This window comes from Patella vulgata, chromosome 6 (genome assembly GCF_932274485.2).
Source record: "Patella vulgata chromosome 6, xgPatVulg1.2, whole genome shotgun sequence".
Lineage (NCBI taxonomy): Eukaryota > Metazoa > Mollusca > Gastropoda > Patellidae > Patella > Patella vulgata.
Genome location: NC_065884.2, coordinates 51,810,244 through 51,828,266, shown reverse-complemented (window position 1 = coordinate 51,828,266; position 18,023 = coordinate 51,810,244). Strand labels below are relative to the sequence as shown.

At 37.1% G+C, this 18,023-nt stretch overlaps 1 protein-coding gene across 1 annotated transcript; it reads left to right on the top strand.

Annotated features, from left to right (window-relative positions):
* Window positions 1-1,066: 1,066 nt before the first annotated feature.
* LOC126823821 (blastula protease 10) lies at window positions 1,067-16,111 on the top strand. The gene is made up of 10 exons (XM_050552841.2): window positions 1,067-1,183; window positions 5,600-5,870; window positions 6,307-6,445; window positions 7,461-7,521; window positions 10,218-10,421; window positions 11,632-11,758; window positions 12,619-12,735; window positions 14,619-14,719; window positions 14,871-14,998; window positions 15,270-16,111. The coding sequence occupies exons 1-10, from the start codon at window positions 1,115-1,117 to the stop codon at window positions 15,394-15,396; spliced, it is 1,344 nt and encodes a 447-aa protein (XP_050408798.1). The 5' UTR covers window positions 1,067-1,114; the 3' UTR covers window positions 15,397-16,111.
* The last annotated feature ends 1,912 nt before the right edge of the window (window positions 16,112-18,023 follow it).

Here is an 18,023-nt window from a genome sequence, read left to right as displayed (position 1 = left end):
ATTATATCATGTTGAGGTCAACGAATGGGGGGTAGGGGTGATTAACGCTTCTGGTTAACGTTTTCCAGCTTGTATGTGACAAGGAGTAGGATCGCCTGTACAACCTCATGTGCTTTCTCCGGATCCTCTTCCAACGCCCCCTCCCCGCGCCCCCATTCCCACACACCACTGCTATGCACAAGCCAATCATTGAAATAAAATTTAACCATATTATTATGTTAGTCCCGAAATGACCTAGTTTGTGTGAAGTGAACTTTAAACCCCCCTCTCTCTCTCTCTCTCTCTCTCGCTCTCTCTCTCTCTCTTGGGATCATTCGTATATTATAGAATGGGCTTGGCTCTAGACTTCCGGATTGCAGTTTAGTAGAACTACTGTACTGTAAAAGTTATCGTAATCTCACAAAAATAATAATTGTCAACGGTGATTTGCTGTCGATAGTTGGAAATCTGCCTATGTTGTCCCACACTGGCAAATATTCATTTGTACTCAGTTATAATTTATATACTTACTTCCCGGTCGACCTAGAAATAATCGTACTTCCACCTTCTTTTATGTAGAAATCAGACGTGCTAATATCAGAACTTGAATAATCTATTGTAATATTAAAGAATTAAACTGACTAGAACACAGCGGATTTCATAAATCTTCTTAATATTATTTCTTCTAGCACAACACCTAATACGATCTAATAAAAAGGGATATTTAAGATAAAACTGCTTAAATGATATATTTTTATTTCCATACGAGACATCAGTCTAGCAATCCTACCGATTGACCGTGTGGCACGAGCTTTGCAAAAACGTTCGATGTTCACCGTCCGATGGAAAAACTACGGGACGAAAGTACATTAGGACATCTGACATCACAACTTTGACATATGTGTTATATAGCGTCATCCATAAGTTGTCTGTCCTTCGCAATCACAAAAGCTTGTGTTATTTTAAAAATCAGTACATCTTTAAGCTCTGTTATTGTTTTGTGTTAATCCGACTTAAAGGTTATCCGATGTCTCCAGGCTGAATTTTGTGTCGCTTATATAAATGCCAAATCATACCAGTTTATATTTCAGTCTCACTTCTGTACTTGTGCTTCCTTATCATATTTAACTTTTCCATGGCTCAATATATTGTGTTCGTTTTTATATCATTTTTGTTTTACAAAGTTCCAGGAATACCGCTCCAGGTAAGATTTTCATGTTTTCTTCCAATCTATTTAAAGATACGTTATGTATGAGATAATGACGTGTTTCTGGCTTAAAATATTATGTAAATTATTATTTAGGCATTTATTCACATGGCAAACTAATAATCAATGCTCTAAACCATCGAATGGTCGAGTTTTAAATCGATTAGAGCATCCGCGCCATTGATATATTTCTATAATCCGCGCCATAAAATTGGTTAAAATGGACGTCACTCAATAAAAGAACTGACAATCCAGACGTTTTAAAACCCCATAACTTCTATCAGAATAAAGTAATTTTTATTATCTATTTTTGAACTATTGTAGCAAGAACGGCCAGCCAGCAGATGACAACGGTTATTTGCAGCCGATTATTAACTGCTGGCGAATATTTGCCAGTGTGGGGAAACATAGGCAGATTTCCAACTATCGTCAACAAATCACCGTTGACAATTATTATTCTTGACAGGCCAATTTATCCTTAGTCTTGTATATGCCAGACTGTTAAACATATTACGATAGCCGAAAAGTTTCCAAAATTTTCAACAAATTACTGCCCATACAAAATGGCAGAAATACAATGGCATCCAAGACATTGGTTTCCTGCTGATTGTGGCGACAGAATGTTTATGTATGATCCCTGGAATAGTTTTCAACACAAAATGGTAGAATGGGCCTTATTTTCAAAAACTCACACAACATATAGTATATCAATATAACGAATACATGATTTAAGGAGTTTGTTTTGTAAAACAAAAGGACCCCTATATCAGATGAGCATTTGGGCAGTGACGTTACATGCCAATGTCACGCAGGCATGCATAAATGACATAAAATACAGGGTCGTGTCACCAATTCCCTTGAAGATTTGAAATGAAATCAAACGAGATGGGGTTTAAAGAGATATTGTTCTTCACCAACCTGGCTAATTAACACGCGCATACGCATATGAGAGATAGTGGGCTGGGGGAGGGGGGTGCTCGGACTGTCAAGATATCTCTTTTACGTGCATGTCGACCACTGGACGCTGTTTGCTAATTAGGTCCTCCGCTCTGCACAACACACAAAGAGACCCGGGCGCCTTAACCACTGAGCCACCCAGGTATGATAGACACATGAAAGTCGAAGTGTAATTAGCTGAATTGTCATTTGTAACTTAAAGCATAGTCTATCCATAATATATTTACAAATGAATTTCCAGCTTTAAAAGGGATTATTCTAATGTTAGTCAAATGTTAGCCATGACACAGTAATCTAGAATAAACAGTGACATTATTTTTGACATTATCTTTTCAGCTAATCCATTTTTTAGCATCCGTATCCAATTTGTAAATGAACTTTGGGTTGAAATAGATAATGCACAGTTTGCATTTTTAATTAACTTATATAAACAAACAAGTAATCTCGTTGTAGAAATAGTTTTACCATTCTTAAAAATGCATTATGTAAGAATTATTCAAAAATAGACACTGAAAAATGAATATATTGAAAATTTCATTTAAATTACTTTATTCTGAGCGAAGTTAACATAGTAGAGAGTTTAACTTCGCTCACACAAACTAGGTCATTTCGAGACTAACATATGGTTCAATTTTCTTTAATAGGTGGGGGAATCCGGAGAACTCTGAGAAAACCCACGAGGTTGGACAGGCGGCCCTACTCCTTGTCACGTACAAGCGGGGAATCGAAATCACGTCATTTGACTCAATGACAGACCTCATGATCAAACGCACATGCGCCATATCGGACAAGCAAGTGGGACCCGGGCTTGGCGAATCGGGGCATTAGGTTGCGAGTTCTGTGTTTTAGCTACACAACCTTCGTTAGGAAATGAACTGAAATCCTACTGATCTGCTCAGACTGGGCTAACGGGAACGGGCTGGTCTTATATCGAATTCCAAGTGTCAAAGGATCCTTTACGTGTACACCGGACCTCTGTTTTTTGTCCCATCCGAAAGACTATACGTTGTCTTTTGCCAGTCCCTTGGTATTGCACTACTGAAAAGGAGGTACCACGGCGGAAAATCCCGATGAACTTTCTCCGCTAGCGAGCCAATGTCTTACTCAATGGCTCCCATATACGTTAGGATCAAAGGACAAATATTCAAAGGGTTTTATAGCATGTTGTTGAAAATGTTTAAAGACATTTTATTTGTACAATGCAAATCTTGGCCTATTTGTTAGACATGTGTTAAGTCTAAGATTAACATAGGCCATCTATTCAACCTGGAAGCTACATTTTTAACTAATATGTACGTGTTACAATCTAACTATCACGAACTTATTGTATATCATTTATTTACCAAGGTTCTTTTTACTTCCGCCACATGGCTGTGACCGGGTTAAGCGCTCGACAAAAGGACAATTGGTTTAAACTATATTTTATTTCTATCAAATATTACATAAGTTTACAAAAGCAGGAGAGGAAATTAAATGGGATTAAACGTTCTACTTTTCTGTAAGCAACCGGGTTAATGAAAATGGGCATATGCCACGGAGTGTGCTATAAGGGAAATTTTACTCTATGGCCTACTTTTCATGGATTCTTTTATGTGCACAGGATCTTGGTCTTTCTTCCCATCTGAATGACTAGACGCTGTTCCTTGGGAGGTCAAACATCCTACACGGAGAAATTAAGCCGGAAAATCCCGAGGAACTTTCTAGGCCACCACCTGGATCAAAACCAGGCCCCTCCTGGTTAGCGATCCATTGTCTTACTCACTGACCTACCTCGGCTCCTAGTAGAAGAGGTACCTGTGTTAATTCTTCTCCCGTTAAAACAGTTACTAACATTCATACAATTCTAATAGCTTAGGATGAATTAAATGATACTTTCCAACATGCAGAAAAAAAGAGACAATATTCGGGTTTCAGGTTGTGAGGATTTGGTTTAAGAAACAATATAAATGTTAAAGAAAACAGTTCCAGAACTGTTAATCAAACCGCCGATTCGTAAGCCGGGTTACTCTACACATTAGTTAAGAATAAAATGACTAATTTTGTCTGATTTTGGAGGCATTTCATTTGCGGTTATGTTCATTGTCAAGATTTCGTTGGAATATAGATGAAAACTGGGTGTGGACTATCTCCATTTTTCAACTATCTCCATTTTTCAAAAGAAATCGTTTGACAAAAACGCTGTTCAATGCATTTACACAAAAGTGCATCCAGTTAAATATTGCAATGTAGAATCACATGTTTGATTCACCAGTTTTAAACAATGTCATTTTAAAGCTAATAATCGTACAATATCAGATTCTAATAACTAAACTAAACTTGATATATTGACGATTATCAACGACGTTGTTATGTTACATCTGATAAGCACAATATGAGGTTTCGATAACTAAACTTTGATTTTCAGATTCGTTAGGAAGTTATAAATATCAACCTTGTTGGGTAATTTATCAATTATATAGCAATGTCTAATTATAACCGCTAACGTCTTTTGTTTCTTTCTTTTATATTATCACTACCAATATGCCGTTGATAATGGAAATACGATTTTATAATTATTGGCTGACGCTGAAAAATTCTAGACCTGATACTAGATAGTTATTTCCTGAAAACGGATTCTCAAAGCAAAACCATTACGGTGAAAATTGACTAATTGTTATTCTGTCAAGAGTATGAAAAGGAATATTAACTTATAGATGCTCTACTGTCTTTGGCAATATATTTAATATAGACACAGCTCACCAGTTATTTTTAAGCTATTTTTAGTCTTCTCCCCATTTTTCTCCCCCCCCCCCCCCTCTGTTGGCTTTTTGGTGTAGAATTGAAAGAAATGGTTTGAATATACATATTCTGCCTGGTTTTGGTAAATATTCATGATTTTGGGGCGGAAGGATACAAGAGTTAAGAGGTTGGTTGGGTTGAAATGTAGGGCGGAAAATTGCATGTTGAGTGGTCTCTACTTCCAGCTTGTGTATCTCAAGTATTTCATGATGAACCTCATACGTGCTTGTAGACAAGGGGTTGCTACACGTTGCTCCATCGGTGGTAGAAAGCGTTCGACCCAACGAAAATTTGACAAAAAGTTAGAGCCGGTCTAAGAGGCGAGAATTAACATTAAAGTCAATGAGGAAATCGTTGGTGATCTGTGGCCATAATATATTCTACTTATACCGATTTTCGGTGGGCCCAAATTGATAAACAATGGATAACTGCAAAACAATGTAATGCGGAAAAAAGTTTCTTGCTAAGATTTTCTTGAGATTTACTATTCCACTGAATGAAATGGAATGGGGCTTAACGTCCCACTGTTCTGCACCGACTGGGCTATTCTTATATCGAAATCCAAATATCAAGGCTTCTTTTACGTGCTCGCCAATGTGCACACGAACGACTACTATTCCACTGAAAGATTGTTTTCATTATATCTAATTTTTTTTTTATAAATATCGGATTCTACAGATATCTGTCAATAAACCAAACAGTGAAGACCCATTAGCAGTATTACAGAGACAGTCAGCTAAAGGTTTACCCAAACCAGATGAAGAATTCAACGACCGAAATGACACTCAAGAATTTGATATGCGCCTTACACCAAATCAGAAGCGATACATTGAATTTGAAACTCTAACACATGGCGCTCCACGACATTTATGGAAGAGGAAAGCCATAGCAGATTACCGACGATACTGGCCGTATGGGATCGTCCCTTATACACTAGACCCAACTCTATGTAAGTTCACGAATAACATTTTAAAGGGGCAATGTCTTGGAGAAGATCTGTTCAAATTCCTCCGGGAAAAATAATAATTTACTTATTTGATCTTCTCAAAAGGTTTTAGTTCCAAAGACGTAAGTTTTGAAATTTTTACTAAAAAGTTGATTGGTTTATTTATGAAAACCTCGAAGAGCTAAAAATTGAATTGGTTTGACCTTAGAATAAGGCACGCCTCGCCATTTTTCGTTAAATCCATGAGCAGCAATAATCAATATGCAGTCTATATAACTCGTAACCTGACATTTAAAACGGCTTATCTCAGCGACGACTGGGCCTACTAGAATTAAAAACAAATCTTATTTGTACTTATGTGATGTAATTCTATTGTAAATTACGTCAAATCGAAAGAGTGAAATCCTAGTTGAAATCTATTCACATTTGGTTGTTTCAGCATCATATCACAGACAATGGGTAACTGATGCCATGTATGTTTGGGAACGGGATACATGTGTAGAATTTCGGTACTCAACACCACCGTTATCTGCTCAACTTGGTCATACTGATTCAGTATTCATTTCGCATGGTGAAGAGTAAGTAAAATTCACTTAAAGGGTCAACGTAACAGAAGACAGAGAATAAGCTCTTGGGGTCGATATTAATGGATAGAAATCCTAAATATTCAAAATTATCACATCTAGATACTGATGTAAATTACTATTGAAAATAATTTACCGTAATAGGAAATGAAATGGGGTCTAACGTCCTACTGTTTTGCTCCGACTGGGTTATAAAGAATGGCATACGCCATACAGTGTGCTATAAGGGAAATTTTGCCCGGACAGCAGCGCTAGGGCCTACTCTTATATCGAATTCCATCTCGCCAAGAGATCTTTAACGTGCATGCCAATGTGTACACGGGACCTCGGTTTTCGTCCCATCCGAACGGATATACGTTGTCCCGTGCATGGCCTTCTGTCCGGCACCACTGACAAGGGGAACTACGCCGTAAAATCCCGATGAACTTTCGCGACCAATGCAGTGATCGAACACGCGCCCTCCAGGTTAGCCAGTCAACTTCCTACCGAGGCTCCGCTACCATAATATGCGGTTCGGGAATAGTTGTTAGATTTTCTTAACGAAGCTACATAACTTATTGAAGGGATTTCATATTTCAGGAATGTGAGTGACTTGATAATCGCGGCGATAACTTACCATCGGAAATTTCGATAGGTATAAAAACACGGTTATTCAAATTGTATTATTTCTCCCAAAAAGTATCACTCACAGATCTTCGGGTAGTTGAAATAACTAACATGAAAAAGTTTTAAAGAATATTTCTATCTGAATTAGCCCGTTTGATCCATAAAGTATATCTTGGACTAATGCTTTAAGTGTAGCTGGCGTCATAAATGGGAAGTCTATAATGACTTGTGGAATAACGTGCTAGAAAATTATCCGTTATCGGGTGAATTATGGAGCCTGTGGATCTACGTGATTAGGACATTAATTGGGCAAAGTAATATATAATTGTCCCATGAAAGTTCTATAATTGTATATACGATTACAAATAACGAACAGATTATGTTTTATGTTTTCTAATTTTAGTTGTATAACTAGCGTGGGCAAGGTACCTGGTGGTCAAAATATAACAATAGGTAGATGCAGGGTAGGTATATTAACTGTTATTTAATATAAACATTTTCGCTGCCCTTTTAAAGGAAAATTCTGGTCAAAGACCACCCACACTTTTTTCATAAACAAATATGTTGTTCAGAATATCTAAATGAGATTGGGAATAGGCGTAGTGTTTTATTGTTGTTGTTTTAAAAAGAGAATACCTTAGGATTTGTGGAAAAAAATAAGTTTCACCCATATGCACTTGAAAGGATTAAAATTTCTTACATTATCTTTTCATACTACTTGGCGATGTGGAGCTATCTGAAACTGGTTTTCAGCTATTGAGAGCCATTCAAAGCCTTGTTTTTCCTTAGTGTGTGTTTTCTTTTTTCAATCAATGTTCTTAGATCAAACAAATGTAAACAAATATGTCATGATAATTGTAAATAAACACAAGTTCGTAAACATGTGAAACTAAACGAAGTTATTAGATCCAAACCAAAGGGAAGCTTCTGTGTCAAATGTAAACAAATATGTCATGATAATTGTATATAAACACAAGTTGGTAATTTACACGCGAAATTAAATAATGTTAATAATATTGTACATCATCTATTTTAATAATGCAGCAAAGGAGATAAATCTCTATTCTTTGGAATCTAATTAAAATGAATGTATATAAACTGATTTACACTCATGTTTTAGAACTTGTAATTTTTAAGTAGAAATACGCGGGCAATTAAAACTTAATGCGCAGTCCTCGCGCTTGTTTCATGTTCGGCACACCTCGGCAGACTCAAGTTTCCTACATCTAGCTCTCATATAGCCGAGGCTTATGGAAGACCAAATGGGACAATATTCATGATTCTTGTTCCTACATTCCAGTTTGAACATTTTAGACACGAACGTAACATTCTAAACTAATGATTCTGGTTTCTACATTCTTATGTCAACATTTCATGCACAAAATCAAGATTTTAAACAAAAAATTGATTTTATGTTTCATTTTCGGCGTTTTATCGGTAACTTTTATATATCATTAAATATTAAAATTAAAAATTTTTTTTTTAATTTTACACGACAAAGAAATCAATTCATTAGTTTCTGAAAGTATCTAAAAAAAATCTGGAATTTGAACTCTTATGAAAATATTTTCTACGTTTCAAAAAGTCTTGAAGTTAAAATCTTGAAATGAAAATGTCCAGAAAAATATAATGAATTATCAACATTATTACACCAGAGGGCGTTAGCGTATGTGTACAACTTTGATACAGACTATAGATTAGAAATCAAAAGTAGACTTGTCCACGAGTGGAAGTGGGCCCCTGTTGTGTTTACAGTAATTAGTTGCATGAAACAGAAATTAAGCTCGAGATATAATAACAATACAAATAACTTCTATAATTTAAAAAGCTAGAAAAATTAGGACAAAGGCCTTTCTTACATATTCGCTGTTATTTGTTTACTTTTTCATATGTTTACATGTGTTTCGAATATGGCAAAAATGGATGATAATGCTGTTTTTAAATGGAGTCTATTCACTGTTATTTGTTTACTATTAACTATAACTATAGGATAGTGTTTGCAAATTAGACCTACGCGTGTTTCGAATGTGGCAAAAATGGATGATAAATCTATAGTTTGTATCAAAGTTGTACACATACGCTAACGCCCTCTGGTATAATAATGTTGATAATTTATTATATTTTTCTGGACATTTTCATTTCAAGATTTTAACTTCAAGACTTTTTGAAACGTAGAAAATATTTTCATAAGAGTTTAATTTCCATATACTTTTTTAGATACTTTCAGACACCAATGAAATGATTTCTTTGTCGTGTAAAATTTAGAAATTAGTTTTTAATTTTAATATTTAATGATATATAAAAGTTACCGATAAAACGCCGAAAATGAAACATAAAGTCAATTTTTTGTTTAAAATGTTGATTTTGTGCATGAAATGTTGACATAAGAATGTAGAAACAAGAATCATTAGTTTAGAATGTTGCGTCCGTGTCTAAAATGTTCAAACTGGAATGTAGAAACAAGAATCGTGAATATTGTCCCATTTGGTCTTCTATAGAGGCTAGATGTAGAGTACCGGATTGAGTCTGTCGGGGTTTTCCGAATGACGCTTGGTAAGTACAATATATATTTGAAGTAGGCTAGATCTATTTCACATGCACACATTTCCCCAAGGTCACAGGGTTAGGGCACATGGTTGTTACCGAGGATTGTGGGTTAGGGCTAGGCTAAGGCTTAGGGCTAGGCCTTGGGATAGGGTTTGGGTTAGCGCTAGCCCTGTTTACATATCGTGACCTATGACGAAATTTGCAAGTGTGCAATTGAAATAAATCTAACCATCGGAAGTACGGTTTTGCATTTCACTTCGCAATGACGTTTATTACAAATCGCACGCGGGAGCATAGACCGGCACACCGGCGTGTACTGCTGTTAGATGTGTCTTAAATATATGATATTAACAGCCCATATTTTAACGATAAGACGGCAATATCCATATTGATTGAAATGGACCAATAATTCGGGTTGGTAATGTCGAAGACCCTTGGTAATGCTGTGATTTGGGATACACTTACAAGCCGAAATAGCGTTCAAATATCACTTAGCAATTCCGTACACGGGGATATGTCTAACCTGTCAAATGAAACACTGTTTTAGATTGATCCCTGGAAGATGGGTCACTACACATGTTTGTCATTAATGTAACTTTTTGCTAATTTTCAGAAAGGATCAATCATACACGAACTAGGACACACTCTTGGATTTGTTCATGAACAATCTAGACCTGACCGTGATGGTAATGTAGAGATTGTATTTAATAATATAATACCATCGAGGACACATGATTTTGATAAATATCCCGATGGTACAATTACGACATACGGCGAACCTTACGACTTTGGCTCTATCATGCATTATAGTTCCACGGTAAGAAACTTGGTTAAAATCGTACAATTCCATGTTTTTGGAGAGAGAGAGAGAGAGAGGGGGGGGGGGGTAACGTCCACCCGACACAAACTAGGTCATTTCGGAATTAACATATGGTTCAATTTTATTTCAATATCTCTTGCGTGCAGTGGTCTTCAGCAGTGTGAGGAGACCGGAGGACCCGGGGGAAACCCACGATGTTGTACTGGCGACCGTACACCTTATCACGAACAGCTGGGGAATCGAAACCACGCCAGTTGACTCAATGACAGACTTTATGATAAAACGCGCACGCGCTAACCATTCGCCCCCGCCCCACATACACACACACACAGACAGACACAAATATTGAAAGTTTTAGTCAAGTTACTTCACATTCTGAGCGAAGTTTCAAGATTACCGTAGTCTCGATTTACGTTGTGATTCAATCCGTCCAAAATCACAACCTTAAATATTGAGCTAGCCTTATTTAGCAACTTTATAAACAGTGTTAATTGACTGGTTTACGCTACTACACACCTGCATTGGATCTGTATAGATGTCATTGTGATCATTAGCACAAACTCTGACGAATACAATTTTACAAAAACCCATTTTAGATATAGCCTAGTATAATTTTCGTATTTTCTTACTCTAATCTTACAATTAAGACATCTGTAGATGCAGATGGCAATATCGTGTTTTTTATCGGATGTTATTATAAATATCTCCTGTCACAAGTTTGTGGGTTGGATTTATGGTGTATATAAAGATATATACTAATTACTTCAGTAACACGTGTTAAAAAGCATTATCTGTGGAAAAGTACTGGGTTTTGTTCATGGTTTGTACAATAACGAGAGATCAACATATTTCTTAAAGATGTATTATGTATAATTAAGATAAAGAGCTGTCAGTTCTCGCTATAATAGTTAAAAACTAGATACAATCTCGGTTCAGAGTGGATCAATTTGACTGAAATTTTCAGCAAATTCCCTTTGCATGATCTAGTTTTTAACTATTATAGTGAGAATTAACAGCTCTTTATCTAATCTCCCATAATGTATCTTTAATGAAATCAAGGTGACCCACCCAAGAAACGACACAAATATGTCAATATGCAACACTAATTGACACATTTAGAGAAACAATACATAAACGACGAATTCTCACTCCTAAAGTACACATAGAGTATCATATTTAGTGAAATTAGAATAATTCTTGTTTACAGGCTTACACCAAGAATGGACACATAACCGTGAAGACACACGATCCTCATATCCAGATGACAATCGGCCAACGAGATGCTCCAAGTTTCCTTGATTTACGCCTAATCAATGACATATATGATTGTAATGGTATGTTTTAAAATATATCTCATGACAACTATAATGACAGGTATACAATTTCATTAATGGGTCATTCAGTCGTTATTTGATATACCATTTTTTCCTTTGATATTTGCTAAAAAAAAAATTTCAGGGGATATTGAAATACAAATACGTAGGTTGTGATATGATAAATGGTCATGGACACTTGACATACTTTGAGAGTATGTTCACAGATGAAGAACTTATTGCCCCAACAGAACCACCGAACTGCATGTGCGACACGCAATAGCGACATATACGTGGGAGGGGTTGATTGTCAAATTTGACACTACATGGAAGGGTTGGTGAAAACTGCCGCTTGCTGGTTTATCCTATCCATGTTTGCTTTCCTACCGATTCTTGCATAAGATTTACTGTTTAGCGTATCTTTGCTTTAGTTTGATCGGGAGACATGTTCGTCGACGTCAACGTCAACCGACATCACTGCGAGAATTGGCCGTGGCACTGCAAGAGGTGTGGGTCAGATTGCCCCAAATCGTGATTGGACGGTTGATTAGGAGCATGCCACGACGCATGCCATTTTCACTTTTGACAGTGTATCTCTTTGCGAGTGAAATGGGGCCGTCAGATAAGCCGCCCATGTGAACTGTTTATGTTCACATGTAGGCAATTGGCCTGTTATTAACATGGACTGGTCACCTCTAATAAAAACAGCAGTGCATTTCCGCAGTTTTGTATTGTTTCTGAATATCCGCTGCTCTTTTTTTTTTTAAAGAATAATATATACGCATCGAGTCGACTGATGAACAACTTAAGCCTATTGGACTTTCGTGACAGTAATTTTACTAAATGATTTTAACCAAGTATCTTCTTTTTCTATTGTTAAGCTCACTGTGAACCTAGACAATGTAACAACGAAGGCTACCAGGGTCCCAGCTGTGAATGTATTTGTCCGGAAGGATTTATTGGGGAAGCTTGTAATGAACTTGAAACTTCGCATACAGGTAATAACTTTCAACGGGCCTGCTTTATACTTCCCTTCGCGTTTCTCTTTAACGGTTTGTGGCAACGGAACTAAAATCGTCTTATATACAGGGCCTTTGATGTGGAAACGTGGGATGCACTGTAATAGTAAGTGCAGGATGGGCACACATAACAATGGCAGGGTGACCCGTGCACCCCAAATTTTCCGTACAGAAAGTGGTCTCGACACGGCGAATGTACACGCTTCAGTGGCTTATCTCGAGGGGATCACGGTGGCTCAGTGGGTGAGACGCTGGCTCGCGTCCGTCCGTCACCCACGGTTTCACAGATAAACAATTCAGTCCTGCATATAGATACTGATTTCATATGGAAACCGCCGGTCGATGCATCATAACAGATACTGTGGGTACTAATTTCGTATGGAGATCGCCGGTCGATGCACCAAAACCAGATAACTGTAACACTATTTTAGTGATAACAGAGATCAGTTTAGTAAATACAGCATTTATTTACAACGGGAACAGAATATAACACATCTACATAATTACAACAGCAATACAGTTACTTAAACTATATACAGGTACTAGACTACGATAGTAAAACATCTAACAATATTAAATCCACCATTCTGCCCCTCTGCCAAGGCAGCGGCTAACTCGGGTGAGTCCATGCACTCGTCCAAGCCTCTCTTCTCCGCCTGTTTGTAGTCGTCTTTAGTTGACTGCCTAACTGTCAGCAAACTCCTCGTTATATACATTCGGACACATGGTCATGCATGCAATTGTCTCTTTTATCTCGTCACGGCATGCTTACTGACCAGTACGTATATCCTTTGAAGTAAAGCGGAACGTGTGTACAGATCATAATATGTAGTTTGTAAATGACATATGGGATTAATTCCATGTTTAATTAGATCATCGTCAGTCCGTGCCTTAAGAGAAGTTTATACAGAGTTGAAAAGTCAATATCATATATTATCAAAAATCAGCTGAGGTCATAAAGTTCTAAGCACCTAAATGACCGTTTAATTTGATGAAAGTTAAAGAGTATTTTGTTACAGATACTAGCCGTATTTTCATTTTACTTTTACAAGGTTCTTTAAACAATTGTTGAGTTGCCCAACGTGCGTGTTTCTAAATTCAATTTTTTGTTCCAGCTTTCGGTTATGTTTCGTAAAAAAGTAGTCTTAATTATCCCGGCCTGTTGATCAAACGTAGAATGTTCGGTAGACTGGTTAAGCGAGACTACTTTCAAAACAAGGGCATGTAACCTATTTCTTAATTACATGTGCTCGGATGTTATGGATGACAATCGGAACCATTTTTCAGTGTATTATTTATGGATGATTAAATGGTCATAGCTTATTAAGTACAACATGACCGTTTATTTAGTGACTATAAATGTTTGAAACAGATTTAAGGCTTGGTGTACACGTATATATAGATATTGTGGTGTAATTGTCGAGATATTTGGAGATATTTATATATTGTGGGCACCCTAACAATGGACTAGGAACACACATGACTAGGCTGTCGACATTGTAAGTCATACAAGAACTTCTAAATCAAGCGTATGGAACCAGTAATTTGAATAAAGTCAAAATTGTAAAAAGGGGAAGTAATTCGAGAATAAAACATATTCCGCCATTCCCCAATAATTTGCCTTTTGCGAAGAGAACAGTATTATGGCTATCCGTACAATTAAAGCTAATTTCTGCTCTTTCTATATATATATATTGGCACGTTATCCTGGTAGTATTTATCACACTGCTTTGTCAATTTGTATTCATGAACTTTGAATTTAAATAACCTTTATGTTCTATGGTACTCTTATATCCTTGGCAACTTTACACTCAGAAATATTCTACTCTTCATAATCTGTTATTATGTTTTCACTATATCAGGATGTGGAGGAACTATTTTATCAGATAGTCGTGGAACTATAACATCTAGTTGGTATCCAGGAGAATATCCTATTACCGAAAACTGTTATTGGTTAATCAAGGTATGTTAATGTTAGCTTTCATTCATTCCTAAACTTTGTCACAATGTGCCTTTCGTTCGAGTGGCCATGGTTATATTTAACTGATCACTAAAAATCACCGTAAGTAGTAAACATTTTACATTTTATTTATCAGTTTCTGGATTAATTGCAGGGTCCCATTGGTTCGACTATATCTATAAATGTGGAAGCGTTTGATACAGACAATGCTGGTGATTGTCAGTGGTGTAATTGTGATTATTTAGAACTTAAAGTTTATGGTTTTGAAAAGGTTGGGCAAAGGTAAGTAATACAAAATACCCTAGCTGGCGACCAATAATGTTGACATGCATGCATCAATAGATACGGAAGGTCGAATTTGCCAATTTGACTGATTGAAGCCTGGTCTGATTATTTCATCCAACCATTAAAAAATCCAGAAAAGGCTAGCGAAATAAAAGTCGCTCCCTTACCGAAGTGGAAATTGAGGTGATACGGGTGAAACTAGCGATCCTTCGTAACAACTTCTTAATATTAATCAACTATGAAAATCCACTGTCTTTTTGTCTTTCAGATACTGTGGTAAACATGTTGACAGCCCGTACCGTTATAACTGGCATCAACTTCTCGTTCATTTTAGAACTGATGAATTATGGACTGGCAACTCGGGTTTTAAACTGCACTACATTATTAATCAATAACTTCCATTTCATTTTGTTATTTTTATCTTTATCACACATTACAATCGATATGCACATGTATACAGTATCATTTCTGTAAGTATTTAAAGCAGGGCATACCTAACCCCCACATTTCATAATTTACAGCAGGCCACGGTCACAGTGGGCATATGATTCGATCCGGTAGATTTTTAAGGCTGTATAACCCGTGCTTAATTTCTGCACAGATAACCCCGGTTCAGTTCAGGACAGTTCGGTCCACTCAATTTTAGGCCGATCGACCACAATTCTCCCTATCCCCCTCGACCGCAGAGTCGATTTTTGAAGGGCCGTTATTTTCCGCCTGTCTATGTTTTTGTTTACGTGATATTGTATATTATAATATTATGTTTTGTTTACATGATGTTGTATATTATAATATTATGTTTTGTTTACATGATATTGTATATTATAATATTACGTTTTTGTTTACATGATATTGTATATTATAATATTACGTTTTTGTTTACATGATATTGTATATTATAATATTACGTTTTTGTTTACATGATATTGTATATTATAATATTACGTTTTTGTTTACATAATATTGTATATTATAATATTACGTTTTTGTTTACATAATATTGTATATTATAATATTATGTTTTGTCTACATAATATTGTATATTGTATTTTGTGCCTTGTAGAATGTATGAGAGTGTGTATGTTGATATAAAAGTAATCCAATCGTCAATGTTAATTTGTATTTTATTACTGAACTAGCAGGATACCCGGCTTCGCTCGGGGGTCATAACTCCGAAACCGGAAGTGGTAGACTAACGCCACCTGGCCTATGTTACTCCCCGGTCCGAGCTACCCCTATACCCCAAATTTCAGACTCGGGGCAGACCTAGTGTAGCCGCAAACCCCGAACAGACAGACTTCGCTCGGGGGTCATAACTCCGAAACCGGAATTGGTAGACTAACGCCACCTGGCCTATGTTACTCCCCGGTCCGAGCTACCCCTATACCCCAAATTTCAGACTCGGGGCAGACCTAGTGTAGCCGCCAACCCCGAACAGACCGGCTTCGCTCGGGGGTCATAACTCCGAAACTGGAAGTGGTAGACTAACGCCACCTGGCCTATGTTACTCCCAGGTCCGAGCTACCCCTATACCCCAAATTTCAGACTCGGGGCAGATGTAGCCGCCAACCCCGAACAGACAGACTTCGCTCGGGCGTCATAACTCCGAAACCGGAAGTGGTAGACTAACGCCACCTGGCCCATGTTACTCCCCGGTCGGAGCTACCCCTATACCCCAAATTTCAGACTCGGGGCAGACCTAGTGTAGCCCCCAACCCCGAACAGACCGGCTTCGCTCGGGGGTCATAACTCCGAAACCGGAAGTGGTAGACTAACGCCACGGCCTATGTTACTCCCCGGTCCGAGCTACCCCTATACCCCAAATTTCAGACTCGGGGAAGACCTAATGTAGCCGCCAACCCCGAACAGACAGACAGACAAACGACAGTCACAAATATATATATAGAAGATAGAGAAATTAAATGGGTTTTAACGTCCTACTGTCGATTGCGCTAAAGAAGACGGGGCTATTACTACTTTGCTCACGATTTGATAGAGCTATGAATACCTACCTGTACAGTCATTTCGATGTGCACCTCGAATTTCTTATTGCTGCCACCATTTGGGACTAAATGAAAGGATTAATAAGGTTAGTTTTATTATAGGATAAAAGTTTAACTTCGGTAGAGTTAGCTGAAGTCGGCCTGTTTACAATTTTTTAATTAGTTAATTTTATTTATCTTAACATAAAATCCGTTACACCACAATCTTAATTTTAAATACAGACATAAACTTTTTCACGAATACAAATTATTAATCAAGAAAAATATCATGATTTGATAGGCCTATAAAATGTAATCAAATTAAACTAATATCTATAGCTTGTATTGTTTGTCACGACCGCGTTATGGTTTAATTAAATTTTAAAAAAATCACCTCTCGACTCTGAGTGCCTCTAGATTCAGATGGTACTTCAATAACCAAGATTTTCTTTTCTTTTTTTTCTTCAAACGATTGATTATTGTAAATTTCTGCCAAATCCAACTACAAATAAGCATATAATCCGGCGTGAAACGGTTACAAATCATCTCTTTTGCTCGACATTTTAAAACGAAATAGTTTTGACGTCTTAAAGTCATGAAGGCGGAGCTAAATATATGTCGAGTACAAGAACTAATCTAGTTCAGCTCTGAACGTAGGTCTCATTACACTCGGCCTGTACGTTCAGGAATTCTCCTATTGAATCCTTGTCGAAATTCCAATGGCTTCCCAGTCAATTTTATTGGGCAACTTTTTACTGCTAAACGGTCGCGTGTCAGTCCCTGTGAACGCCTGAACAATATAAATGAACATCTTAGTGAGAAAATAAGACCTTGCCTACCTCGCTAGGACCAGTATGAGCGACACAACACGCTGTTAAAAAATATGTCTCCGTCTTCTAGCCGACTTGGCGGACTCCATTGAAAGAGTAACGCACAAATTTACGAACTCGGCCATTTAAGATGAAACGAAATTTAGGTAAGCCTGGGGGAAAAATTGGAATTTTTGAAAGAATTTGATTGTAAATTATTGTAATTTGGCT

What these genes read in the sequence shown, in the direction of transcription:
- LOC126823821 (XM_050552841.2), top strand. Translation starts at nt 1,115, where the DNA reads ATGGCTCAATATATTGTGTTCGTTTTTATATCATTTTTGTTTTACAAA. An exon ending in TACACTAGACCCAACTCTAT is followed by an intron (nt 5,871 to 6,306) that starts GTAAGTTCACGA and finishes TGGTTGTTTCAG; the next exon opens with CATCATATCACAGACAATGG. An exon ending in TTCATTTCGCATGGTGAAGA is followed by an intron (nt 6,446 to 7,460) that starts GTAAGTAAAATT and finishes TTCTAATTTTAG; the next exon opens with TTGTATAACTAGCGTGGGCA.